This window comes from Zootoca vivipara, chromosome 13 (assembly GCF_963506605.1).
Source record: "Zootoca vivipara chromosome 13, rZooViv1.1, whole genome shotgun sequence".
NCBI classification, from domain to species: Eukaryota; Metazoa; Chordata; class Lepidosauria; order Squamata; family Lacertidae; genus Zootoca; species Zootoca vivipara.
Genome location: NC_083288.1, coordinates 23,220,478 through 23,243,006, shown reverse-complemented (window position 1 = coordinate 23,243,006; position 22,529 = coordinate 23,220,478). Strand labels below are relative to the sequence as shown.

General features: G+C 45.4%; 1 protein-coding gene across 3 annotated transcripts in view; it reads right to left on the bottom strand.

The window, feature by feature from the left end:
* The window catches only part of LOC118095329 (acid-sensing ion channel 2), a 152,206-nt gene that overhangs the window by 8,041 nt on the left and 121,636 nt on the right, over positions 1 to 22,529 (bottom strand). For all 3 annotated transcript variants that reach the window (XR_009558458.1, XM_060281465.1, XM_060281466.1), the window contains exons 4-9: positions 16,106 to 16,256; positions 12,986 to 13,042; positions 12,149 to 12,302; positions 8,051 to 8,142; positions 4,381 to 4,460; positions 577 to 645 (exon numbers count right to left, since the gene is read on the bottom strand). Coding sequence is in view for 2 of the 3 variants with exons in the window: in XM_060281465.1 (XP_060137448.1) it covers positions 577 to 645; positions 4,381 to 4,460; positions 8,051 to 8,142; positions 12,149 to 12,302; positions 12,986 to 13,042; positions 16,106 to 16,256 (603 nt within the window). In the remaining variant the exon portion in view is untranslated. The remainder of the gene's footprint in view (positions 1 to 576; positions 646 to 4,380; positions 4,461 to 8,050; positions 8,143 to 12,148; positions 12,303 to 12,985; positions 13,043 to 16,105; positions 16,257 to 22,529) is intronic.

The window sequence follows — 22,529 nt, the reverse complement described above, 5'->3', positions numbered from 1 at the left end:
ATTTACTTACTATATTGGGGCCTGCCTTGAGGTAGGTGGTGATATAAAATCCATACGCACAAACACAGGTATTTAGCTATCATCTGCGTTTTAAAAAATGTCAACAAACCAAGATTATTTTGAATTGTGGGAAGGGGCTAAAATAACAATAATCTAAATAAATAGTGCACACAGGGCTCTGATGCAAACAGTACCATCCTCCAGTGTGTTCCATAAAAGGTCTAATCTGTCTTTTATTTCTGTGGATAGCAACTATTTTGCTCTTGACAAAGCATGATGGATGTGTTTGTTTGTTTGTTTGTTTGAGCTCACAAGGACCTGAAATACCCCAAAGTTTTTGCTCTTCTTTACTTCTCTTGAAAGTCAACCAACTTTTAAAAACCCATCAGGAACAATGAGTCCGTGTCAGGTAAACTCCAACCTCAAATGCCTAACATTGCAGAAATGAATCAAAGCTTCAGTTCTTACCCACCCACGGAAAGTGAGCATTGCAGGGTAATGAACCAGTCTGGTTTGTGATGGCTTCTTGCATGCCCTACACCTGCTTTAGGCCCAGGGAATCTCATGCTTACTTACCACATTCTCATCGTGGCTTCCTTCCTCCTCTTCCTGGCCAAGAAGATCTAACAACTTCTCCTTGATCAGCTAAAAGAAAGGGGAGAAAAGGGGAGGCTCTTAGTCCCAACAGAACCTCACATGGTTGACATTCACCACTTCAATAGCCGGTTCTTGTTGCCTTTATGGGGAGAGAGGGGCAGAAGGGCATTAATGATAGGTTTCTTCTTAACAGCCAGAGCAATTTCACTTTTATTTCTCCCCTTGTTTTATAATTGCAATTGCATCAAAATATGGTGGTGGTGGTGGTGGTGGTAGTAGTAGTAACAGCTGCAAATAAGAAAGCAGAAAGGAGGTCCCCTCACTTGAAAGAGGACAGGAACCAGCTAATCAAAAGTTGATTCAGGAATTCAGTCATATGAGTGAACAGGAAAAGTTTAATTAAAGGGGCAGAAGCAGAGAGGTAGAAGCCATTTTAAAAGGGGCAAGGAGGGAGCTACTAATAAAAGAGACTGTTGCAGGGTTTTTATAAGGAATACAGGGCTGTTTTAACTGTTTCAATTATGCTTCCAGCTGAAAGGTCCCTACTGTGAAAGCAACCCTTTCCTCAGTTGCTAACAACTCTGAGTAAATGCCTTTCTCATTTTCCCATCAACATCAGGACTAGACACTTGCCCCATTTTTTATTTTATTTTTTACAGACGATAGGTTATCAGACAGCAGTGGCGGGCACCACACTGTGTGCAGAAGGACCATAATCCACATTCTGTGGCATGACAATGGCTACCCAGGCCTGACTGCCTGGGGAACTGGGAAGCAGGTGCTGCAGGAGCTGAAAGGTGGCATGCATGGTGGTTGCAGAGCTCAAATTTGGCCTGTTTTACTTTAGGTTTTGACACTCACTCGACCTGAAAGGAATCCCAAAACGTAACCACACAGTTTTACACAAATAGATGGAAAACCTTAAAAGTCTGTTAGGGTCCCTGGGGGAAGAGAAGGCAAAGGATGACTGCTGCTGGTGTGCATGTGTGAGAGAAGATCCCATGAAGCATGCCTGCTTCTGCCTTTAGCATCTGTGAAAGCTGCTCCATTAGGGCAACTGGGGCATCACCCCACCAGCCTCAGTGTGCCAAAAAAAAATCACAGAACTGTGCAGTTGGAAACGACCCCAAGGATCCACCCAGTCCAGCCCCCTGCAGGGCAGGAATCACAGCTAAAGAATCCCTGTCAGGTGGCCATCCAAATGCTATTAAAAAACCTCCAATGAAGGAGAAGCAGACCCCTCTTATTTGCCTACTTATTTACATCCAGTCCAGGTGCCGGGCCTGGCTGCCAGCGTCCCCCTCCTCCTCAGTTTCCCTGTTGCTCTTGTAGAACTCAGCAGGGAGGGTGATGGGGACAAAACTAGAATTTGGTGGCCCTGCCTGGCTCCTCCTACTGCTGGCTGACCCTACCAGTCCCAATGAGCACCAGCCGCTGCTGTTCCTGGTCCACCCCTCGGAAAAAGCTGCTTTAAGAGAGAGGCCTGCTTCTTCCAGAGCACCTAGCCGCACGTGCCGAACTCATGAGCTGGCATCCAGCTGAGCTGAACAAGGCCCCTGGCTAAGTGGCTCTGACAGAACTAGCACACAGCAAAGGTAGCTGGGCAGAGCGTATTTTAAGACAGGGGCCTCGCAGGTATCCTGTGCCCAAATTTATCCACATGAAGCTCCCTGCATTTGGAGTTGCGGCACAGCAGGGTAGGCCTTATTTAATTTCAATTTGGACTATTAAATTCTAATAGGTTATCAGATATTTCTTTATTTGATATAAGTTGTTTATTTTAAAGTTATATTTTTCTCACGACTTTTTTTTGTATTGGATCAGAATGTTATAAGGTGTGTGTTCTTTGCTGTTTCTTCAGCTTGTAAACCGCCTTGTGTATAGATAATCGGTATACAAATTAAAAGTACTCTTATTATGCTTCCCCCCCCCATTTTTTAAAAAAATTAAAACAAAGATAAAACAACTACAGTCATACCTTGGATCCTGAACACCTTGCAAGTCGAACGTTTGGCGACCGAATGCCGCAAACCTGGAAATGAGTGTTCTGGTTTGCAAACATTCTTTGGAACCCGAACGTTCGATGGGGCTTTTGTGGCTCCCGATTGGCTGCAGGAGCTTCCTGCAGCCAATCGGAAACCGTGATTTGGTTTTCGAATGTTTTGGAAGTCGAACGGACTTCTGGAACGGATTCCGTTTGACTTCCGAGGTACCACTGTACACACAATCAGAGAACCATCTCCAAATAGTCCACAGAGCTTTGTCAAAGCTTATAAGCTAACACCATAACAGTCTTAACAAACACCAGGTGATACATAATAACCTCCATTGCTTGGACAATTGTCCACAACTAAAAAGGTATTATGCCCACTTTCTATCTCTTATTAATTGAGTGCCCACCTCTGCAATGTGCAGGAGGGTGGCCTGTGGATCACCAAGCAGGGTGAGTTGGAGCAAGGAAGATGCTCCCATCTTTCACTCTGCTAAAGAATTCCCCAGCCTCTCCAGCTTGAGATGCCCAGACAGGGGAAAAAAGGGGTAGAGAACTGAGCAAGCAGGAATGAACAATGGATAATGGGGAGCCTCTCCTGTTGCTGCCACTTAAAAAAGGGGGGACAGAGCCAGGCCTAAGGGACTGCCTCCCCCTGCCCTTTACATCTCTCTCTCTAGTGTCTTGGTTTCTCTAAGGGCCGCGCTAGACATCATGTTTAAATGCATCTTTACATTCAGCTTTCTCGTTAAAAAATGCAAACAGAAATTGCTGGGTTATTAGCCAAATAATTATTGGGATTACAGCAGGTGGGAAGGGGGTCTTTATCCCTCTTCTCTCCTGTTCTGATCCAACGGAAAATTGTTCACTCGAAGCTGCTATTTTCATTGGCCAAAAATCCCCCCACTGGTGGCAGCTGCGCTTTCTTCTTATCTTTGCTATAAGACTGGCACCAGGAGGTGGAGGTGGAAGTTCCTCCCTATGCAAATAGCAGCTTTGAAGAAGCATTTTCCATTAGGGCTGTGGTAGGGGAAGAAGGGGTTAAATCTCCCCACCATGCCTACTGCAGTCCTGATAATTATCACACACAAACACACACCCCACACACATGGAGGCTCATATTTGCATTTAGTAAAACATGCAGATATGCATTTAAACAGCACATCTATTTTGGTCATACAATTTTTTAAAAAAATTGTAAATCTGACATGTGAGGGAGCCTAATTTAAGTTTGGGGGGCTATTGTTCTGCAGCCCAGATTTATTACTGAGGGTTCTTGTTGCTCACAATTTGGTCTTGGTAGCACACAATACCCAGGGCTTTACACTTCTCTAACCTGGTTCACCACCATTTCTGAGTTTATGGCAGAAACCTGAAATGTGGGTTTGGATTTTCCAAACCTGCATTCAGGAAACCCCAAGAAATGCAGACCTCGGAATTTCAAATGGATTTTGTCTTGGAAGGAGAAGGCTGGGGAATTCAGGGAATGGATTTTGTAGAGAAAGCTGGGAGGGAATTGAAGGCCAGGAGAGGCAGAGAGAATGAAATGGGGCACTTAACACTACAACATTTTGTTGCAGGTCCCAGCCATTTATTACATTTACATGCTGTTCTCTCTTTTTTTTTTAGCCAGAAAAAACCTCGAGGCTGCTTCAAAAGAAAAAGAAAATGCAAGGGAGCCAAAGGAACCTTAAGTATCTGGGCACTTGATGGGGTGAGAGAAGAGGGGCTGGATGAGACCTGGATGCGAAGATTACATAAGTCACCACAACAGAGGGAGGGCCACAACTTACCTCATAGATGTAGTCAAATATTTCCAGAATGGTGAGGATACTAGCACCAATAAAAAGGCCCATCTGACCTCCAATATCACCTGGAGAAGAAAAGGGAAAGGAAACTGAAGCAGACGTTTTATCCACACACTATTTACGGGTGTGTAGAGAATAACTCAGTTTGGACCTATTGTAGATCTGTGCTCACCAGCTTTTGCGGCAAAACACACTACCCTCCCTCAAGCAGTCCAGTTGTGCAGGCACCAAAGCATGTTCAAAGCAGTTCCCCACAAAATCATGGGAACTGTAGTTTCCCCTCATAGAGCTATGATTCCCAGCATCTATTATTATTATTATTATTATTATTATTATTATTATTATTATGCATTTAATGTAATTCTTTTTTGGAGGAAGGCAGATGTGTGCTTTCAGAATGCTTTAAAGGTCTTGTGTGGTGTTGTCTCAATGAGCTGCTGGGAACTGCGTGCACTTGGGCCTCAGAGTCCTCTTTAGGCACTAAACAGAAGGGCATTTGCAATATCAGCTCCTGTGGCTGGCAGGCAGTTGCCTCTGAATTGGTCAACACTAGCATCACTCCTGGGATCTTGTGCTCCTGGCCGTATGTGATGAGCAGAGCAATACAAGTTGCCTATTATTATAGTTCAAGAACCCTTCCTCTCTCTCCTTTTCTTCTACAGTGAAATAAACTTATTTCAAGAAAACTGGCAATTAAATCCTCCCCATTGCCAGTACTGTGGAAACATAAACTGATGATGGAACAATTAGGAGAGGTTATTCAAGGAGGAATTAGTACGCCATTGATGGCTAACCTCCATTCACACTCATCAGGAAGTAGTAAAATGGGTTCCACCTGCAAACAGGAAGTGTTTAATTAAAAGCATAGCAGCACTTTAAAAAGTCTCAGTAGCACTTCATCTGTCCACACTAAAAGGGGAAATTCTACAATTGTGCTTGATTTTAACACACACACACACACACACAGCAGGCTGCAGCCATCCTCTTGGATAAAATTACAGATTTGGCAAGGGTGATACGGACTGTCCCTTCTGCAAGCTAAAGCACCCCTACCATAGCTGCCAAGTTATCCTTTTTTTTAAGGGATTTTCCCTTATGCTGAATAGGCTTCCTCGCAAGAAAAGGGAAAACTTGGCAGCTATGACCCCTACCCATCAGCTTAGTTCTGATGGCTGAGCAGCTTGGAGAAGAGTTATCAACTTCTCCCAAAACCTACCCTCTGCCTGGAGAAACGTATTGTTTCCTTTCATACGGTCAGTAAACACGGTAAGCAACTGTGAGCTTCTTCCTCTCACACCTTTCTGATGCTACTTTAAATGCAACTTAAAATGACATTAGGCTTTTCAGCTGTAGCACCAGACTGCTGGTTGATAAGTACCTCTTACTGAATTCAACAGTGTTTATTTCCAGGAAATCATACACAAGTTAATAGCTTTAATTCTGTTGCTATCTGCTATCTGCCCTACCTCTCCAATTCCTTGGTTCTTGGGAACTTTTAGCCTATACCTCAGAGCAACAATAGCTGTTGCTATTGTTATTAATGATTATTGATTACAATAATTATATTTATTGTATCCCATCCTTCTTCATAGAGATCCTAGGGTGGAAAACAATGTTTATAAAACACAGCATAAAAAATTAAAATCACAATTTACAATAGCAACAGAATATGACAATCTGTATCACAGCTGACCCTTGAATGAATATAACGTGAGAGGCCATTGGAGCAGCACTGGGAAGGGAGTGCCATAGACCTGGTACCATCACCAAGAAGGCCCTGCTGTGTACTGTTATATGCCATCTATGAAGATGATACAAGGATCAAATTCCTTTTGAAGTTGCAACCTGCCTCACAGTTATTGTGCTCTTAGAAATCTGGAGTCTCTCTTCTATGGGCTTTTTAAAAAAATGCAATTGTTATATTTGCTTGCTTCTGCTACTCTGATTCAGGTTCTTGTTCAACATCCATGAAGCATCTAGGGATGAATATGTTATTGAACAGATTATCCTTTCCCTGCCAGTAAAAATCATATTTGTTCTCTATATAAACTGGTAAGAATCTCTCTGCTTATTGTTCAGAAAGAAAGAAAAGGCTTACATCTCCATGACAACAGGGTATATGCTTAAATGCTGCTTACAAAGGCCTTGGGACAAACAGACAGACATTAAACTCTCCTTCCTTTCATCTAAATAACAGAAGGGCTGGATTCTGACTTTGACAAGTCAGGCGAGCCAATAATTCTTCATTGTGATGGATAGAAAGGCAAACTCCTGCCGACAGGGTAGGGGCGGGAGCAGGAGACAAACTGAGGCCACTGGTCTACAGCAGAATGGAAATTAACAACCAGGCATACATGGAGGAAATAAACTCTAATTTAAATTGTCCTACCTTGCTTTCAGATATACATTCTTTCACCTACAGTGGTACCTCGACTTATGAAGGCGATCCGTTCCGCGGCGCTCTTCGTAAGTCGAAACCTTCGGATGTCGAAGCGTCCACTTTGCGTATGCGCGAAGCGCGATTTTGCGCTTTGCGCAGAACATGTGCGCGGCGAAAATACTTCCGGGTTTGCCGACTTCGTAAGTCGAAACCTTCAGAAATCGAGGTACCACTGTATTTAAATATTTCTAATTACTGGCGGTAATTCTACAGTAAAGATTTGTTGGCAGAGTGTGAGGAGAATGACACATAGGATTGGATAGAAGCCTCACTATGCTGGAAAAACAGCAGCTAAGCCACTGTCATGACAGCTACACCTCTGGTGGAACATGCCAGGTAGACTGGCAGTAAACAACATTGCTGGAGCTGTTCTACTGGCAAAGATATGCCAGCAGAGTGACTGAAACAGGGCTTGGGTGGCACAGTGCAACACAGGAAGCTGTCTTATACAGAATCAGACCATTTGTCCACACTGGCCGGGGATTGAACCTGGGGCCTTCTGCGCCAAAAGGATACTCCTATATATGTTGGACCCTATAGCCCTTTCGATCAACAGCCCAACTTTACACCAGTCCATGGACGTGGCACAAAGCATTTCCCTCCTGTTGACTTCGATAAGAGGATGGAAAGATGGAAAACTCCAAATCGAAGGCCACCACAGCAGAGCATATAGGAAGACTCAATGCCAAATCACACAGCACACCATCAGTGGCAGAATATAGATGCCACATAGGGAGGCGATAGCTCAAGTGGCAACGGGAAGCAGCAAGGGCTGCATCTCTCTGAATGAAGGATCTTGCATGTGTAAGAAACTCAGGGTGGGGGTGGGGAATCTGCCGATGGGAAACAGGGAGGAAACAGCGCTTTGCACACAAAGGGAGCGATTTGTACAAAACTGATTGCCCTTGCAACCCATGCTCTCAGCTGCTCCTTGCTGAGGTTGGCAACTTTCTTGTTCCAAGCATGTTTGTGGACATGCCTACAATTGGTATTCAGAGGGAAAGTGCCTTTGACCCTGGAGGTAGGATATAGCCATTGTGACTAGTTGCTGGGTGATCTCCCCGTCACCCCGTTAATCTCATTTCCCCTCTGCCTCAAGTCACCCACCACCACTGGAAGGGAGCTGGGCCGAAACCCCCAAATTCTATTCATTTTACAAGAGAGAGAGAGAGAGAGAGAGAAGAGAGAGAGAAGAGAGAGAGGATTCTTACTTACCAAGTAAAGCTGCCACTTCATATGCTTTCTTCTGCTCAATGGTCTCATAGTTGAGGGCTTCAAAGAATATATCGAGCACAAGAATATTCTCCCTGAGGAGAAAACAAAACAAAACAACACGGGCAGCCAAGAGACAGAATCAAAAGGAAGGAGCCGCATCTGTGAAAACAAATAAGCTTTCTGCTGCCATGGCACGTTTTTGAGTGAGCGGCGACGAGAGAAAACTCATATTCCAAATGGGTAGCCCGAGGGATGTGTTATGCCTGAGCAGGGGGTCAGGCCATCCCAAGGGAAAGAGCTATTATGTAATCGGTAGGGAGTCTGTCATCGCGCCTTGCGGCTTCTAGACAACCGCAGCATAGTGCTTTTACTTACACCTCCTCCATCCTCAAGGCTCTTCCCCACCGCCCACCAAAAAAACAAGTAACAATATTCGGTTGATTAAAAACATAAGCTGCTTGTAAACTGCTATGCTGCCAGCTACTTCGGGACTTGAAAACCAAGGCACCAAATATTCCAAAGACGTTAACATACATAAGAGCCCCACCAGATCTGACCAGAGGTCCCTCTATAATCCTTTTTTCCACAGCACCTAACCAGGCACTTTTAGAAGTCTTCCAAGCAGAGCTTGAAGGCAATAACACCCCTCAGCTGCTTCCTCTCACCCACCCACCCCCAAACCAGAATTCAGTGTTGCAGCATCTCTGAACCAGAAGGATCCATATGGCCGTTGTGACTTTTAGCTCCTGACAGACCTCTTCTCCTCCACAAATTGATCCAATATGGTTTGTGGGTTGTAGTTCTTTGGGTCTTTTTATTACTTTTTTTTATCTTGTATTTTTATGCTTGTGAACTGCCCTGAGATCTATGGATGAAGGGTGGTATACAAATTTAATCTATATAAATAAAAATATAAATGTTTGTTTGTTCAAAATCTTAAATCTCCGAAAGTTCTTCACCGATTGCTTTGAAATTTTGACACAACGTTGCATTCGAATACGCACGTGTTTTTATATATCTATATCAGGGGTCAGCAAACTTTTTCAACAGGGGGCCAGTCCACTGTCCCTCAGACTTTGTGGGGGGCCAGACTATATTTTGGAAAAAAATATGAATAAATTCCTATGTCCCACAAATAACCCAGAGATGCATTTTAAATAAAAGAACACATTCTACTCATGTAAAAACATGCTGATTCCCAGACCATCCGCGGGCCAGATTTGGAAGGTGATTGGGCTACATCCGGCCCCTGGGCCTTAGTTTGGGGACCCCTAATCTATATTATATAGATGTCACACCTGTGACAGGTAAAAACATGGTGTTTTTTTTAAAAAAACAGTGCCATCTGTTGGACATCAAAGCAACACATGCTATACTAAATATTTTACTCCCAGGACGCCTTGGGGCGCGGGGTGGCATCCTTCCGGCGTGAGCATGCAGAGGCTGCTGGGAGCGGCTGGCCAGCGGCTCCTTCTGGGAGGGCGGGGGCTGGATCCTGCCCCTTCGCCACTGCCACCTCACCTCTCCCCACCACCCTCGCCATGTCTGCCTTGGAGAAGCAGCTGCAGCTGGGCCGCCTGCCCCCTCGCCCACCGGGACCCGCCGGGGGAAGCAGCCAGGCCCTCCCCAAGATGCGCATGGGGTATGCAAGGGGGAGAGAGGGGGGGATCGGGGTGGCGGGTGACGTCACACGGGAGGAAGATGGCGTCATGAGGTGGGGGGACCAGAGAGAGGGGTGTCGTCATGTCATGAGGCTGGGGTGGGGGACAGGGATGCTGAGTGGAGGAGGGGCGTGGCTTTGGGGAGGGTGAATGGGGCGGGGCACAGTTTGCCCACGGTTTATTTTGGGGGTGGGTGGGGTGGGGTGATTTTTCAGAACACACGTGGGTGGGGGAGTCTACAAAATGAAGGGGGACTCTGAAGGTGTGGGGGGCCCTCTCTGCTTTCAATGGAAATCTGGTGTGTGTATCTTCTCTATCAACAAAGCTCAGGGCCAATCTTTGGAATTATACGGTTTACATCTTGACACGGATTACTTTTCACATGGACAATTCTATGTTCCGTGTTCTAGAGTCGGCAAACCAGACAATCTCTATATCTCCACAGACAATGGAACAACAAAAACTATTGTATACCCACAACCATTGAGACATTAAACATATTAGAAACGTGTGCTTTCTCTTTTCTTTCTTTTCTATTTAACAGACTGAGCCACGTGGCCGGCTACAGCTAGTAAATAATGAAGTCTCCAGAGAGCTCATGGCAGCGAGTCCCAAAAGAAAGATGTGTGTTTTGTGAAGAGGTAAAAAAGGTAAAGGTAAAGGACCCCTGATACTCAAGTCCAGTCGTGAACGACTCTGGGGTTGTGGCGCTCATCTCGCTTTACTGGCCGAGGGAGCCGACGTTTGTCCGGAGACAGTTTTTCCGGGTAATTTGGCCAGCATGACTAAGCCGCTTAAGGTGAAACCAGAGCAGCGCATGGAAACGCCGTTTACCTTCCCGCCGGAGCGGTACCTATTTATCTACGTGCACTTTGATGTGCTTTCGAACCGCCACTACGGTACACTGACCCCTCCAGCTCACTCCCAATTTCCAAGTCTTTTCTCATAAGGAAAGTGTTCCAGTCCTATGAATATATTTGTTTCCGTTTTCTGCCCCTTGTCTAACTAGTTTGAGTCGGGAGACACCAGTTGCTTGTAGCTGGTACACACCTCTCTCCCCACCCCCCAAGAATCCTGGAAATTGTACTTTACCTCTCACAAAGGTACAATTCCCAGCACCCTGAACAGACTACAGTTCCCGGAATTCTTTGTGGTAAGGATGTGCTTTAAGTGCATGTCACGTACACAGCCATAGTGCAGATTTCTCTTTAGGCCACCTAAGGTTGGCAGTATTCTCCCTTCCACTCTCCGGCTGCTCATTTGCCCCATGATAAACTAAAAGGGCAAAATTCCAGGGGGGCAACAAGCATGTAGGTGTGTGTGTAGCTCTAGAACTCCCAGATGTCAGTGCAATTGGCGCTCAGTCCCTATGGTGAGCTTGCAATACTAACATCCAGTTGGATGGCTGAGCAGACCATGCCTGAAGAAGCTCAGAGCTCAGAGCTAGCTCCTCAGCCTCAGCAACTTGCTCCGAGTGTAATGACTGCACTTAGCTTCTGCGCTACTTACCTCGTCGTTGCCTTGAATATTGTGGCCCCTGCCTGCCTTTTGACAATGCAACTGCTTCACCAGAAGCTTTCTTATTAGGAATTATAGGTACCGAGATTCCAAAGGACCAGAAAAGTGTTCATGTACGCGACAACGGTCGCACGGATATTACTAGCCCAGAGATGGAAGGAAGAGACAGCCCCGGCCAGAGAAGAATGGCAAACCAAGTTGATGGACTATGTTGAAATGGCAAAACTAACTGGGAAGCTCAGAAATCAAGAAGACAAGAACTTTAAAAAAGAATGGGAAATGTTTATAATTTATATATGAGATTATTGTAAGTAGGTTAAAACATGGGCAGGATTTTAACCACACTTGTAATGTAATGGAATGAATGGATAATTTAGAAAGTCAAAAAATCGGAGAAGAATTGATATGCAATTGAAAATATTATCAATAGGACCTGTGGAAGGGATGGGTTTTTTTTTTAGGAGATTCAGAGTAATCTCGATATTTGGATTTTGAATTGGTTTTTGTTGTATGTTTATATTTTTAAAAATAAAAAAAAATTACAAAAAAAGACAATGCAACTCCTTCCGGACCCTTCTGTTGCTACGTTGGATCTTGACTACTGCCAACCTTTGACTAGGCACCCTGCCTAGGCCACTGGAGTGGACGGGCAGCCAGCTCCCTGACTTCCCAAACCCGACAGCCTAGAGACTGACCTACTTGAGGCATGGCAATCAATCACCATGTACATGGAGTTCCATGTGGAGGAGACCCATTAAAATTACTGGACGCAAGGCAGTCGCGTCCATTAGCTTCAATGGGTCTACTTTGAGTAGGACTAACACAGGTTACAACCCTCTGTGTTGGGAGACCACAAGCAAGAGCCTCTCATTGGGCTGCTTAGCATCATTCTAGCCCCGACCAGAATGAGCCTACTTACGAGATGTATTTCTCTGACTTGTTGAACTTTTTCTCAAGGTACTTGGCTGAGGTCTTGCTGGGGATCTTCACCATGGAGAGTTCCTTGTTGTAGCGCGTCAAATTGCATGGCATTTGGCACACACAGTAACTGCTGTCCTTTTCACCAAGAACCACTGCAAGGCAAAGTGGGGACCAGATAGATGGGTTATCTGTGGAACTACCAGCTCAGAGATGCAAGCGTAAGGGGAGTTTTTGCTTTGCTCGCCATCATCAAGAGTCCACTCTAGGCTGGCGTGGGGGAACCTTTTGGACCCAATGGGCCAAATTGCTGTCTGTTCCCCTTCTCACAGCCCAACTCTTGAGATGTGGGCAGGACAACTAATATGTCAGAGTCCCTTCGGCAGGTGGCTGCTGGGCGCTTGGGAACTGCAGCACAAGGAGCTTGGCATGTCTCTTCACCAGCCGGATTCATCTCCTCTCCTGCTTCAGCTTCTGCCTCTAATTCTTGACTTTCCTCTGCCACAGACTCTCCCAAGCTCACTAAGCCCTGCTACCTCTTTCGCTTCTTCCACCTCCTCCAACTAGTCTTCTCCCTCTGACCACTCATTTGCCATCCTACCACCAATCCCCAAGCTCTGACCCTTCTTCCTAGATGGTTCCCCAGCTGATTCCTCCCACCCTTTCTTTGCGTCCAACAGGTCCGTGACAAGTTGTGCTTTTTATCCCACTGTTACTAGAACACAGGCCCCTGAAAACACATTCCTGGCTTGAAATGAGATCCTTGGAGGGCGGGAGGGGAATAATAATAATTCTGAGAAACTGACAGTGAGGAAATCCTTTGTCCTTCAGAACTTACCTAGCGCAGGCTCTGCACACTCTTTATACTGCTCCGGCGTGCAGAACGGAGCATCCCCTGCACACAAAGAAAATAAAACACACAGGGACATTTTTTATGCAAACTTTGCAACAGTGAGTTTCTTTCTGACTGGTTTAGGAAACTAGTCCTTGCTTTACAGGGACTGGAATAAGGATTACTGGCTGGGGTTGCCTTTTGAACTCGTATAACTGAAAAAGCTTTGTTGCCTGCCAGTTCATTTCTGGACCAAATTCAAGGTTCTCACAGTAGTGTTTAATGCCCCAAACAACTTAGGTCCCAAAGATCTGAAAGACCACCTCCTTCCCAGGTGTTAAGATCAGCATAGGGGGCCCTCTTGGTAGTTCCACCTCTCTCAGAAGTCTTTTTTGGGGAGGGGTGTCTTGGAGAGGGCATGCTCTATGGCAGCCCCTAAGTTTTGGAATTTCCTCTCCATAGGTGCATATTGCACCTTTACTAAGTGGTGCCTCGCTAGACAAATGCCCTGTAAGATGAATTTTTCGCTTAATGAATAGATTTTTCTAGCGGAGGTTGCCTTGCAAGACGAATTCGTTTTGCGAAAAATTCGTCTAGCGAATCTCGGTTTCCCATAGGAATGCATTGAAATTCAATTAATGCGTTCCTATGGGCAAAAAAAATCTTTAAAAAAAATTCAATGCATTCCTATGGGATTCGCTAGACGAATTTTTCGTTATACGAATTGACCCGTGGAGCGAATTAAATTCGTCTAGCGAGGCACCACTGTATACAGCTTTCACTATACAGCATATGACGAAGATGCACTTTTTCACCCTGGCCTTTGACATCTGAGATGTGTGTTTTCAGGTCATCGTCCCGTCCCCCCTATTCTTGTGATGGTAATCTGTTTTGACTGATTTCAACCTTGAATTAGAAATTGCTGTGACCTGTCCACCCACCCCTGCCTGATGAAGGGCAGGTAATAAATGTGATAAGAATAATATAGTAAGACTGAGAAGTTACAACAATATATATGGAAACCAAATCAAGTTTTTGATAGTTGGTTAGGTCCTGAGAGTTACTACTCCCAGGAACGCCCTCCTTTCAGATGTCAAGGAGAAAGAATTACACAACTTTTAGAAGACATCCAAAGGCAGCCCTGTATCTGGAGGTTTTTAATGTTTGATGTTTAATTATGTTTTTAGATATGCTGTAAGCCGCCCAGAGTAGCTGGGGAAACCCAGCCAGATGGACGGGGTATAAATAATAATAATTTATTATTATCACCAGGGTCTGAGAAAACCAGATGACGTAACAAGTTTACTGAGCAATCCTACGCATGCCTACTCAGATGTCATTCCCACTGACTTAAATGGGGCTTACTTCCAGGTAAATGGGCATAGGATCATATAGCTGAAAGCACACAGATTTCCCCCCAAATAGTGATTTTGCCAATTTGCCTCCAAAAGTAAAATAAACTGATAAACCAAAAGAGGACTCCCACAACCAGGAATAAAGGTTCTGAAGCTACTGGGTGCAAGAGCCCTGGCTTCGATTTACTGAAAGCAGGCTTCTCTCAGTTTAGTGTAACAGAATGTTTACTTACATTCAAATTGTTTGGGTTTGAGTTTTTTGGTTTTTTTACTCCTAAACAATCTATCAGCGCACTAGACCAAGGGACCAGATGGAAGGAGGTAGAACTAACACATCAGTAGCCATCTGTTTGGCAATGTGTGAAATGTGTGAGAGAGTGGTACATGAATTAGTAGTTAAGTATGAGTAGGGTTATTTGTGAGAGAGTGAATGGGGAACAGCCACAGGAAGCAATATCCATGTGTAATAGCATATTTTAAAGTGATCTTTATATGCATTATCTCAGCAGTTTCTACTGTCTTATCTCAGTTCCCAAAGGCAGGATGCTGAACCCAGTACATTTCTTTTCCCCCAGATGAGTCTTAGTAGATAGAAACACGGCACTGAACATCCATAGTAAGTGATGCACAGAAGGTGATAGAACAGTATAACTGCAGGGCACACTCATCAATTACCTATGGCAGTGATGGAAAGTGTGGTGGTGACCACAAGCAGCTTCTTTCACATATACATTCATCCCAGAAACAGAACATCTTCTTCAAAAAACTGGTTGAAACCAAGGCATGATCCAAAATGACACCAAAGCATTAAAAAAGGGCTGGTTCAAAATCAAACCTGAGCAACTTCTGCTGAAAAAGCTCGTCTTCATAAAAGGATAATGTAAACTGAGGCTTGTAATAGGGGGCAGGTGTCAGGACTCGAGTCTACATGCTGTTCAAAATCTGGAGCCTTAGAGATGCCAAGGCAGAGATTCAGCCTGTAGGTAAAGGTAAAGGACTCCTGGATGGTTAAGTCCAGTAAAAGGTGACTATGGGGTCGTGGTGCTCATCTTGCTTTCAGGCCAAGGGAGACAGCATTTGTCCACAGACAGCTTTCCGGGTTGTGTGGCCAGCATGACTAAACCGCTACTGGCGCATGGAGGACTGTGATGAGTGCCAGAGTGCACAAAAACATCATTTACCTTCCTGCTGCAGTGATACCTATTTATCTACTTGCACTGGCATGCTTTCGAACTGCTAGGTTGGCAGGAGCTGGGACAGAGCAACGGGAGCTCACCCCATCATGGGGATTCAAACCGTCGACCTTCCAATCAGCAAGCCCAAGACCATCAAAGTGAGAACAAAAAACTTACTCAGCCAGGCCATCAAAGAGGCCTCTTGAGCATCCATAGGCTAGGGAGGAGCATGCAGTAAAGAAGAGGGTGCCATGTGATTGTGTCAGGCCCCACCTACTTTTGGGTCAGACCCCGCCCACTCCCAAAATGCAGCCCCTGAGAGATTTCTACCCAGGTGATCTGGGCATCAGGCTGCACAAGGTTCTTCACCCCTGAACTAACCCAATCATGTCTCAATGACTGGCAGCAGATCTGCAGGGGTTCATACAGGAACTTTGCCTTACGTGGCAATGACATGGACCTGGGGTCTGTTTATGTGCTCTGCCCCTGACCTCTTTGCTCCACACCCAGGACTTGGCCCCTTGACAAGAGCCAGCCCTGACACCAGGGGAGAAGCACCTGGGGAGGCTGTTTCAGCTCACCCCTGAATACCTTACCTGGCATGTGGACCATTCTGCAGTTGCAATTTTCCACCACGTAGCGGGTCTCACAATCTATCCTGCACGCAGTGATGCTGTAGATGGGAAAGAAGTCCAGGCCAAAGTCTGACGAGCGGCACTCACCCCATGGAGGTGGAAGATACGTCAGCTGCAAGAAAAAGATGGGGGACTTCAGTCAGAATATAGAAGGCTGTCTTAATTTCTTCTTCTTTTTAACTATGAAGGATAGAGGAGTGTTTTGAAATTGCGTTTTTCTAATAGACCATTACAGCTCCCCTTGATTTTTGAGTGTCCCAGAGAATGCTGAATTGAGCCATTCAGGAGCAGATTTTTTTTTAATCACCTGTCCTGAAGGTAGGATTTTGCTTTTTGAAAGTTACACTCCATCCAACATGTGCAGGCTTTTGCCTATATAGAATCAGTGCTTTTTTCCCTTAAAAAATGTTTAGGGGTACTCTCATTTTCCTACTCATATTGAAATACTGCCCCTCAAACTTAGATTCACAATACATTTAGGGGTATGCGTACCCCTGTGTCCCCCCAGAAAACAGCACTGTATAGAATAAATTGAATTGAACAGTGAACCTTCCATGATGACATCATCTCCACCCAACCTTTAGGAAGTCCTCCCCACTTTGGCTTTTATTTATATTTTTTACCTCCTAAAATTAATCTCCAGTTCTGCAAACATAAATCCTCCATGTTTCTCTACCTAAACCCCTACCTAACAAGGAACATGCCAGGTGTATTGCCTAAGGTAGGAGACTGATCCATGTAACTTCTGGGATTTATACTTTCCAAAATGGTGGGTCAGCCATTGTATGTATCTCTGCCCCGGCAATCTACAACCTGGCACAATGTTAAACTTGCATGATACCTACTATGCCTAAACCATGTAGTCTTACACATGTCTACTCAAAGGTAAGTCCCACTTTCAGTAAGCTTACTCCCAGGAAACCTGCTATAGGATTGCAGCCCTAGCCTGTAATCTCCTACACTCTGTCTGAAGTTTGTGACTACAGTGGTACCTCGGTTTACAAACACAATTGGATCTGCAAGTATGTACTTAACCTGAAGCGTACTTAACCTGAAGCGAACTTTCCCATTGAAAGTAATAGAAAGTGGATTAATCCGTTCCAGACTGTCCGTGGAGTACTTAAACTGAAGTGTACTTAACCTGAAGCGAACTTTCCCATGGAAAGTAATGGAAAGTGGATTAATCCGTTCCAGACGGGTCCACGGAGTACTTAAACTGAAAATACTCAAACTGAGGCGTACTTAAACCGAGGTATGACTATTGTTATTATTGTATTATTACCGTGTTTCTCATATTATAAGACACGTCTTATATTTATTTTTTCCTCCAAAAAACACACTATGGCTTATTTTCAAGGGATGTCTTATTTTTTTCCTCCTCCTCCTCCTGCCGCGGCCGGCATTGCTGTTGCGCCTATCACTATGTCTTATTTTCAGGGTATGGCTTATATTCCTTGAATGCTTAAAAATCCTGCTATGGCTTATTTTATGGGTATGTCTTAAAATATGAGAAACAGGGTATTATTATTATTATTATTATTATTATTATTATTATTATTATTATTATTTCCTTCTAAATCACTGCTTTAAGGCGATTTACACTTAAGATAATTATCAACAATTAAGAACCCATAAACAACACTAAACACCTAGCAAGTGGACACTTGTGGTCAAGATCCATTTTTCCAGCTGGGAAAGCCTATCAGAACAAAAATGTCTTCAACTGCTTCCAGAAAGTGCAGGTTGTAGATGCCTGTCATATCTCGACAGGGTTGCTATTCCACAGGCAGCCTTGCTAAAAAGCCTTGCTCTGAGTCATTGGGGAGTGTGGGGGCTTCTGAGATCTTTGGAACTTGCAGGAGAAACTCTCCCACAGACCACAGTGTTCTACTGGGTGTATAAGGGATAAGGTGTTACCTGAAGTAACCTGTTCTGAGTTCTATATAACACCCACAAACAGGGTGATATATGGCAACCAGTCTGGGGTAGTGGTTAGAGTGTTGGACTAGGACCTGGGAGACCTGGGTTCAAATCCCCATTCAGCCATGAAGCTTGCTGGGTGACCTTGGGCCAGTCACTGCCCCTCAGCCTAGCCTATCCCCCAGGGTTGTTGCTGGGATTAAATAAAGAGGGGAGAACCATGTACGCCACCTTGAACTCCTTTGAGAAAAAGGTGGGATATAAATGCAATAAATAAACAAATAAATGAAATCATTTGCCCCCCCCCCCCCCCGCAACCTAACTATCACCTTCTGCACTGGCTCTAGCCTCCAAACTCAAAGGGTAGCTCCACAATGTATTATCTGTGACTTCCATATCAAACTGGCTTAAAAAAAAATTCTCTCTCTCTCTCCCCCCCCCCCTTACGATGCTTAATAAGTGAGCCTGATGAAAGAGAATTTGCTCACTTTTTTTTTTTTTTGCAACATACGTATTGGTTTAACCCATATTAGTGGTGTCGCCTGATGGTATGATTTGAAAAGGACATGAATTATATAATGTAATCCTCATAAGCTACTATATCAACGTGGATCCTGGATTTCAAACGAAGTGTTGTTTTTAAAACACACACTGTCACACACAGAACTCAGAGGTAGTGCTGAAGTGAGCATTTACACAAACTTAGAATCAGACTGGACCCAATAAATTTTGCTGCCTGAAGTGGAACAGGAAATGGCACCCCCCAAAAAGAACAGGGTGCATACTAAAGATCAGGCAAATTATTTTGGTATTCAATGCAAGAAAAGATCCAGCCCTGGGATTTCTTGATAAATGGTAGTGATAGTGGTGGTGGTAGCAACAACATCCCATATGTGCCTCTCTCCATAGAAGTAAAAATATGAACAAAAAATGTGACAAAGGCCACACCCACACCATACATTAAAAGAACCTGTAGACTACTTTTAACAGTCATGACTTCCCCCAAACGATCCAGGGAATCTTAGTTGGTTAAGGGTGCTGACCTCATAGACCTACTGTGCCCAGTACCTTTGTCCAATTATGCTTCCCAAGATTCTCCATGACTGTTACATTGGTGGAAGAGCACTCTCAATGCATGGGGTGGATGTGAACTCAAAATCTGCTACCTGAGGCAACTGTCTCACTCTGCCTAACAGTTGGGTCGGCATCATCCCAATTCCTCTCAGCTCCATAAATATGAGAGTTACTTCATTCCCAATTTCTTAAGTGCTAGAACAGCAGCCCTGGGCCAAAGTGGCTGCAATGAGACACCCCGACACCCCCCACTTCTGGTTGGCTCAAGGCTCAAAGCCTGAATTGTTACTGGGGAGTCTCTTCAAGATAGAAGAATCAAGATTTTTTTTACGACAGTGACAAAACACCACCGGAGGGCCTCCACACCTCATTTGCGTTTTTCCACCAAGCTAATAGTGTGGCATCTGCCGCCGTTTAGTCATCTGGAGTGGGGAGCGACACCCATATGTTGCAGACAGCATGATAAAGAAGAATAAATAATTGCCATCTCTCCTGACCTCAGCGTCTGCACCAGCCCTGCTTCCACACAAATCTTCTAAGTTGTTTAAATTGCGCTCACAACATAGGTGATGGGATCGGAAATGATGGAATGATCACATATTCAGTTTCTGTGTTTCTCGCTTAGCCAGCCTTGGCTTTGAGCCACGTCGCTTCCGAGTCGGCCCAACGTCTGTGGGGAAGGCGCAGATTGAATGCTTAATTACACCCTCCTCGATGTGCCTTGATTGACAGAGGTGGGGAGAACAAGGAGTTTGCTTTGCTCTTGTAGCAAATGCACTGATGCACACGGTTCCCGGCGCTGGGCTGTGGCCAGGTCTGCACTTGAAGTGTGTATCTTTGGTGCCCCTGAGGTCAGTTGCTCCCCGAGCTGGAGTAACAACTTGTCAATCAGGCAAAGGTAAAAGGCCCACCCAATCCGAACGTTTCATACTGGCTGCCAATCAGAGGGGTTGGTACTGCAAAGCCCTGCTTCCTTCTACTCTATTCTCTACCTGGGCAAGCAAGAGGTCTTAAGAAGAACATTGCAGCCAGTCAATGATGCAAGTTAAGGGTGGTGAGGAGACATGGGCTGGGGAGAGTCCTGAGGTTTGGAGGGCCATTTAGCCCCCAGGCATGAGGTTCCCTCACCCTATTACAGTGGGCCAAACTATGTGTCTCCTCTGACTGGCAGTGGATCTTCAAGGCCTCAGGCAATGAGAGGTCCTTCCTATCACCAACCTACCTACCACTTGGTAGGTAGCTTTCTGTATGAAACAAAGCATATGTCCCTACTACTGCTAAGCTACAATTCTGAGTATGTTGGTGGCCAAGCCTCACTGCCTTGGCCCGGCATTTTGGCCGGCCCTACCATTAGGTAGAGTTAGGCAGCCACATCAGACGGCAAACACAGTGGTGTAGGGAGTGGCAACAAGACAATGAGGTATAGAGTGTATATATCACATGGCCTGTCCTGCGTTCACCTGCTGCATCCAGGTGACATGAAAGACTCTGCTCCAACCCCAATATTGAAGGAAGATTCAACTGGTCAGCTTCAGTGCATGGAGGGGGGGCACTGCCAACTTGTCCTTTGCAAACTGTGTTGGCAAAATATCTTATCCTTGCTGCTAATGGCACTGTGGGTTGGATCACGTCAAGGGCTGTAGCTGGAAAGCATCTGCTTTGCATGCAGAAGGTCTCGAATTCAATCCAAGGCCTCTCCACTCAGTGCTGGGAAAGGTTCAGTCAGAATCTCCTGCCTGAAACCAGGAGAGGTGCTGCCAGTCTGTGTAGGCAATACTGAGCTAGAAGGGCCAGACATAAGGCAGCTTCTTGTTCTTATCAACCCAATTTGGAAACCTGCTACGGTGTAAGTAATCCTCTCTGCAGAGATAAGCCATTGAGAGGAAGGGGAGCGTCACATCTCAGTTCCCACAGCCTCCAAGGCAGGCAACTTTTCCTCTGCTGACGGCTATCTACTCAGCTGCTTGCAAGGGGAGGGAATCACACTGCGAAGCCCCCAAATAATTACATTGCTTTTGCCATTGCGCTCCGATCAATGGGCCTCGCCATCTCCCTTGTCGTGTCTCAAGCAATCGCATTATCACCCGAGCGTGTCTCCATTAGCAGCATCTTAAACAAGCATCGCGGAAAGAGAGATGAGGATAGAGAGACACTTCGTTCCCCTCAAAGCCACTAGCTGGGGCTGAAATGCTCTGTTCAGGTGGCATTTCAGGTGGTGAGGGGTGTGAGAGAGACCAAAGCCCTAATGGGCTGGCTGGGGCTCACAGGAGATGCGGTCTAAAACATCTGGGGGGCACCAGGTTGGCAAAGGCTGCCCAGTTCCCAAGGTCCTTTCATGCTCCCTTCTGAAGAACTACACATTCCCACGGCTGGGCTGGACGACTGCTCAGTGGGGTCCTTAAAATAATAAGCAGTGATAACAAGCTAAATGGAACCGGCAACAAAATGTTGCAGCGCAGAGTGTTGCTGTTAAGGATTGTTAGCCACTTTGTTGCGGTCATCCATCCCCATGTTCTGTTCTCCACAGGTAGCCAGACAGCGCCCCTTCTAGGGCCACTGAGCACACTCAGTCCGCATGGGACAGTTGTTGAGGTTCATCACATGGTGAGTCTCTTTAAAGATATGTATTTTTTGTGCTTCTGCAAACCTTGAGGCTGCCCGAAGTCTGCTATTATATATGGGCAGAGCCATTTGGTTACAAAAGCAATGGCACTCATAGCCTGAATATCAGCTGCAGCTGGGAAAGACAAGAAACTGCCTTATACTAAGTCAGACTCATTATTCCATCTAACTTAGTGCTGCCAACAGCAGGAGCGCAGGACCTTTGCTCCTCCAGGTGTTGCTGAACTACAACTCCCATCAGCTCCAGCATCCGTGGCTGATGGCCAGGGATGATGGGGGTTGTCGTTCAACAACCTCCAAAGGGTCAAAGGTTCTCCACGTCTAGTTCATGTTGACTGGCATCAGTTCTTCAGGGCTTCCAGCAGGGGTCTCTCCCAGCCACTCCTGGAGATGCCAGAGAATGAGAACTTGGGACCTTCCGCATGCAAAGCAGAAGCTCTACCACCAAGCTATAAATACAGTAATAAAATTATAATTATACAATTATAATTACTTAGCATTTATATGGCTTATCTTAACACGTTCAAAGTGCTTTGCATATGATAAAAAGTAGGTGATAACCAGTTTGTGGGCCACTGACCAGCCTTGTCGCTTTCTCCATGGGATCTGGCATCAGACCAGAATGTGACACCCACCGCCCAAAAAGCATGTCCAACACCTATCAATTCCCCATCACACCCAAGTGTCAACCTACTAAATCCAGGACTCACACACACTGTGGAGACATGGCCTGCAAAGCAAACTAACTTCAGGTGACTTAAGAGAGACT